This window comes from Nanorana parkeri, unplaced genomic scaffold (assembly GCF_000935625.1).
Source record: "Nanorana parkeri isolate BGI_ZX_2015 unplaced genomic scaffold, ASM93562v1 scaffold12, whole genome shotgun sequence".
NCBI lineage: Eukaryota > Metazoa > Chordata > Amphibia > Anura > Dicroglossidae > Nanorana > Nanorana parkeri.
This window is the reverse complement of record NW_017306280.1, coordinates 2,922,797-2,929,217: the sequence shown is the minus strand read 5'-3', so window position 1 is coordinate 2,929,217 and position 6,421 is coordinate 2,922,797. Positions and strand designations below refer to the sequence as shown.

General features: G+C 43.3%; 1 protein-coding gene across 1 annotated transcript in view; it reads left to right on the top strand.

Moving 5' to 3' along the window:
- Nucleotides 1-6,421, top strand: part of ADSSL1 (adenylosuccinate synthase like 1) — a 37,495-nt gene that overhangs the window by 16,736 nt on the left and 14,338 nt on the right. The window contains exons 2-5 of the mRNA XM_018556173.1: nt 1,495-1,597; nt 4,385-4,447; nt 5,267-5,317; nt 5,805-5,871. Of these exons, the coding sequence (XP_018411675.1) occupies nt 1,495-1,597; nt 4,385-4,447; nt 5,267-5,317; nt 5,805-5,871 (284 nt within the window). The remainder of the gene's footprint in view (nt 1-1,494; nt 1,598-4,384; nt 4,448-5,266; nt 5,318-5,804; nt 5,872-6,421) is intronic.

The window sequence follows — 6,421 nt, the reverse complement described above, 5'->3', positions numbered from 1 at the left end:
CGGCTCCGGCTGGGTACCAGACGAAGGCCGCGTTCTCGCTGGAGAGGCTCCGGGGGATGACAGGCTGCACATACTAAGGTAAGAGGGGACTTTTTTGTTAATCGGGAAGCCGGGTGGCGACTCTTTACACGCTGCCCGGCTAATCAGGAAGCCAGGTGGCGAGTCTTTACACGCCGCCCTGCTTCCTGAATGGGACTTCCGTTACTCGGTAATTGGTATTGGCGAGTACAGGAAAAAAAATGATCGGTACTCGGTACCAAAATACCGTTATCGGTGCATCCCTATAAATAAAACACACACACACGTGTGTATGTATGTATGTATATATATATAACACACACACATATATACGCATGCACTAGGGCTAAAGTTAGACAGGAGCCAATTAACCTACCAGCATGTCTTTGGAGATGGGGGGGGGGAGGGGGGGTAAATCGCAGTACTCGGAGGAAGCCTACACAGGGTCGTTGTCCTGGCTGGGATTCGACCTGGGCACCATTGCTGCAAGACTGAAGTGCTAAAACAGAAAAAACATAAACAGCGCTCTCGGATCATCTATGCAGCCCTGCGAAACAGGAGGAGAGCCTGTAAATGCAGATAATCAAAAGAGCAAAAAAGGGCGCAAAAAAACACTGGCTAGCTAAACAAGATATAACGGAAACTCAAGGTGGTGGCACTTACGCGTGAATCCCGGGATCCGGAGATGGGCGGCCAATATGGAGGATCGGAACACTCGTGATGTGTGTCCGACTTTGGCTGGTGTGCTGCTCAGAGAAGTACATCCACAGAAGGGTGTGAGCGAGTGCCGTCCGTAGTGCCGTTAGGGAAATGCAGGCTATGTGCGGTGTAGAGGAGAACCAGGGAGACCCCTGTGGTGTCGGCAATAGACAGGGCTGTTGCAGCCGCGGCTGTGGGTGTCAGCAAACGGTCACTGTCAGGTCTGCTTGGGCCGGAGCAGCTAACAGATGCCCGAATGGTTGGCTCAATGGTGAGATAGAGAGGGATCAGGGAGGAAAAGAGCGACGCGTTTCAAGGTACTACCTCTTTTTCAAGCTCGGGTAGAACGGCCGTTCCGATCCTCCATATTGGCCGCCCATCTCCGGATCCCGGGATTCACGTGTAAGTGCCACCACCTTGAATTTCCGTTATATCTTGTTTAGCTAGCCAGTGTTTTTTGTGCCCTTTTTTGTTCTTTTGAAGACTGAAGTGCTAACCACTACTAAGCCATTGTGCTGCCCATATTAATGTGCATGAGGTGAAGAAAAGCCTATTTACTAGAAAGGGAAGACTGCCTATGCCCCATGGCGTCTGAGGTGTAGCCGATTTTTGCCTGTTTGGAATTGAATGTAAATAATCTTTCCTTTGCAGGGTGGACTTTTTAAAATGTTATTTTAAATAGCAACAGTAATAACTTGTAATAGGAGGTATGCTGAGACCTTTAACATTTTGCCAGGTTTCTCTCCGTAACAATTTTATTTTATTTTTATCTTTCAGGGAGGAAACAATGCCGGACATACTGTGGTCGTAGACGGCAAAGAATATGATTTTCATCTCTTTCCAAGTGGCATTATTAATAGTAACGCTATCTCCTTTATTGGTAAGTGGCCCTGCATAAGAGGAGACAAAGCCACATTGTTCTCACAGAGGACTGCGCTTCAGCATATTGGAACATTCAGTTCTGTCTTACCCAATGCAGCATATTCCTGCCCCACAAACTAGTTTTGTTGTCAAACTTTAATTTAAAAAAAAAAACATGACATTTTTAAAAATGTTAAACTAAATTTGTGTTTAACACATCAGCACATGTAGACAGGTTAGCCATTGTTTACATTTGGTGCTAGTTCACTTTTATGTTGACTTTCATTATCTGTTTTTGGTGCATGGACATTGGAAATGCATAATTTTTGGTAACACACTTGTTGTAGCTTAAAAATCTTTTGCCTTTAATGCCATTTTAAAACATGCCAACCAACAAGTGCATTCTCAAGTGCTGCCGGAGTTCACATTACATTGGAAATAACTCTGAGAAGGAACCAAGGGCAGAGTAAAAGTACAGGTGTGAAGTCTAGGTAGAGTAGGTGTAGCTCTGTCACCTGCTCCTTGCTCTCCTAGGGAAATCCAAAATGGCAGAACCCACAATACTGTTACAGCTTTGTGCAGAGTAACAAAAGATTTTGAGCAGGTCACCGTTTCTCTATGGAGAGACTTTAATCAGATTCATTAGATCTGTGGGTTTATACTACCACCCATCTAATTTGTTTTGTCTCTACATCTAATAGTAAATGTAATTCACCGGCACACAGTTGAAGGATTTTTTTAAAGTATTGATATATTTATTCAATACCCAATGTCACATGCTGTCATACATAGCACCGTATGATATTGGGTATTGAATAAATATATCAATACTTTTTTAAAAAAACCTTCAAGTGTGTGCCGGTGAATTACTTTTATTTACTATTAGTGTTTTGCACGGCGCCATCCGTGTGGTCACCTGGGCACCACATATACCTTGTGGTTTTGAGACCGTGGCAGTGCGAATGGGATTTGGACTTTGTTGTCTCTACATCTCTCAATAAACTCTGACAAAAATCATTTTACAGCAAGTACCAAAATTCTATTTTTCAAGACACTGATGTCCAGTCTTTGCCATTGGGACTGAAAATGCATCAGTAGACGCACACCCTGATTATAATGTTATAACCTATTCAACATTGTTTATCTCATTACAATGGCACCTGGAAGTGGTTGGGATGTATTTGGCAGTAAGTGAACATTTTGTCCCTGACTATGTGTTTTGAGCAACTTTGACAGGGGCCACATTGGGATCACTACACAACTGGGTCAGAGCAACTCCAAAACTGCAGCTCTTGTGGGATGTTCCTGGTCTGCAGTGGTCAGGACCAACCAAAAGTGGTCCAAGGAAGGAAAACCAATGAACTGGCAACAGGGTCGTGGGTGGCCAAGGCTCATTGATGCACATGGGAAGCCAAGGCTGGACCATGTAGTCCAATTCAGTAGAAGAGCTACTGTAGCTCAGATTGCTGAAAAGGGTAATGTTGGTTCTGATAGAAAGGTGTCTGAACACACAGTGCATTGCAGTTGCGTATGGGGCTGTGTAGCCACAGACCAGCAGGGTGCCAGTGCCTGAAATGGTTTTACCTGATGGCAGTGGCCTCTTTTAGCAGGATAATGCTTCCTGCCACACTGCACAAATCGTTTAAGGAACACCAGTTTGAGGTGTTGACTTGGCCTCCAAATTCTCTTGATCTCAATCCAATCGAGCATCTGTAGGATGTGCTGGAAAATAGTCTGATCCATGAAGGCCTCGCAACTTGCAAGGCTTAAAGGATCTGCTACTGACTGCTTGATGGCAGATACCACACCATACCTTCAGAGGTCTAGTGGAGTGGAGTCCATGTCTTGACTGGGTGGGTCAGGGCTGTTTTGCTGGCAAAAGGGTAACCTACTCGATATTAGGCGGGTGGTCATAATGTTATGGCTGGTCGGTGTATACAATACACACAATAAATACAGTGTGTGGTATAGCAATAACATACTACAGTAAAATTTTACAATCTAATTCAGAATTGATTGGATGGAATGGATTTTTTTTTTCTTCAGCATTCAGACCCAGCACGGCCAGTAAACTGTTCCTGCCTGCAGGGCACAGCACTCGCATTCCATTGTTCCAGTCAGTGACGGACATTAATGCTCAGTGAAACGTTTTAGGAAAAAAAAAGCTTCCCGTTTATTCATCTATAAAATATAAGCATGCAATAAAAGCGAGAAGAAACTAAATAGAAAACGGCCATAAAAAGGCGAAATAATACATCGGTTGAGCTGAAAGGTTTATACACGCGGCTTGCGTACACCAGAACGGGCCAGGCAAAGCCGTAATTTATCTTGTTTTATTATCCTGTACCTGAGCGTTTTTGGACATTTTACTTAATGGGATTTTACGGCAAAAAAGCACAAACTTTATCTAGCGTCAGAAGAAATCTATATAAAAGACGCACTGGTAAAATGATCCTACATCGTATATTCTTGTTTACCATGACAAATGTAGCCACAGCATATTTCCCTGGCGGCACATTAATAGTGTTCATTTTCTGCTGCGGGGCTTCACCCGTCTCATCGTGTTGGTGATCTGTAACCCTTGTGGGAATTAGGTAATGAGTGGTCTTACCCCTAGTTAATGCATTTCAAGGCTATTTCGGTTTTGCTTCTGAAGTGTATATATTTTAGGAAGGGAGTTGATGCTAATGGAGCATGATGCAGGCTTTAGTTCTGTTATGAGTGTTTGGAAATGTATGTGATTGATTGAGATGACAATGGTTTGTTCTTGCTGTCGATCCTAGTGCTGATCTTTCTGTGTTTGCAGGTAATGGTGTCGTGATACATCTACCGGGGCTGTTTGAGGAAGCAGAGAAGAATGAAAAGAAAGGTGGGTAGTACAATATGATGGATGACTCTCTGGGTGGCGGCGGGTGGTTTTGACACAAGGATGAGGGGTTCAAAAAGTGGGGGGACCATGGCGGCTGCTCCTCTTTTGGGTGAACTGGTGAAGCAGCACAGCACCAATGTGTGGTGGGCGAAGACCGCCTTATGCAAAGAGTCAGAAGGCTCTATTTAGTGTAGGTCTGTGCAAAAATTATATTAAGTTCACCTCCGCACTACAGCTGCATATCACCAGTTTTCTCTTTAAAAAGCTGCAAGTGCAGAAAAATACCCATTAATCTCCCAGAAATCAAGTGTGCTCCTAACTTTTAAGCTGGCACTGCAGCGCTTCTGCTGCATTGCAATCCAAAGCAGCGTTGTTGGCTATGCCCAGTTCTCTTCTGGCGGACTAAGACCACCTCACCCTCCCCTGCATCTCCATAACATGGAGAGGGGTTTGTAGTCCAGCAGGGAGAACTTGAGCAGGGTTTATTACACCAGAACCCACCCCCTCTCTCTGCATAACATGGACGGGTTCTGTAGTCCAGCAGGTGAGAACTCAGGCAGGGCTGACAACACTGCTTAGGGTTTCAGTATAGCAGAGATCATATGAGAAGAGTTTTTTTTCCACTTCTTCAGCATTTTTGGAATTCGCGCAACTGTCTCTGAAAGGCTGTCACAGATTAGAGGAAGAGATGTCAAAAATTCACTGTAGAAATGGTTGTGGGGGAGCAACTTGCATCTGTTTTTAAAAGACTGCTTGAAAGGCCTTTTTTTGCTATGCTTCTTTAAAAAAAATGTTTTACTCCTTTTATTTTTTCAACAGGGTTAAAAGACTGGGAGTCGAGGCTAATCATATCTGATCGCGCACATCTAGGTAAGTTGGAAAAAGGCAAAGCAAGTGTTTATTTAAAGCACAGTGACCGTGTCTCCTGCTAGCCCGCCCCCCCCTTAAACCTATATGTGCTCCCTTGCCAACTCCTAGCTCCATTGGATCCCCATTCCCTTGCTCTAGCTGAGTAAGGTTTGCAGCTGTGGGGAGCATGTCTTGCAGTGCTCGGGTCTAAGTGTCCCATCCCCAGGCTCAATTACGGTCACGTGACCTAATCCAGGGTAAGATCAGGCACCAAGATGGTCTCCTGCACTGAGCAAATTACAAGGGAGAATGTATGAATGAGTATATGTTCCTGGTGGGATTGGGAGTGCTGTTATCACTTTGACCTGAAAGGGTAATGTAACGGTCTCTATGATTCTTGTATGATATACATTTTACTAAAGATTTATTTTTTTTGTCATGTTGCTGTGAAATTTGTTTAATTCCCCTTATGTTCTCAGTGTCTTCCATATGTATCTCCTCCATATAGTGTGTGACTTTCACCAGGCTGTTGACGGTCTCCAAGAAGTCCAGCGTAAAGCGCAAGATGGGAAAAAGTAATTATTTTTAGAACCTTCTTTCTTGGTGTCTTGATTGTCCCAAGACAATCCTGAACTTCATCACTGAGTATTACATGTTACATCTTTTATTTTTTCAGATTGTAGTAAACATGAAGAGGAGACTGTAAAAGAGTAAATGTTGAATGTCTACAATATAGAACACAAGGTAGTTGTACACTAGTGTTCTATACTGCAGAGTTTTATGTTCTGCTGCAATGCAGACCCAGTATATAACAGAGGGCGATAGATAACGAAGACTGCTGCTTGGTGAGCATGACAAATATTGTGATAAAGTGAAAGGCTTTTATGGTGTGAGAACAACCTTTCATTTGATCACAATATACTTTTATGTTCGCCAAACCACTGCTCCTTTTATCGCTTTGCTTCAGTCCTGAGTTCAGGTAGTTTAACTACTGACTGTATAATAATAAAAAAACCTATATAATTTTAATGTGTATAATATTTTATTAGTTTCATATTTTTATTATTATTAGGGATGCACAGATACCGATGCTGAGTATTTGGGCGGGTACTCGTACTCCCCCAA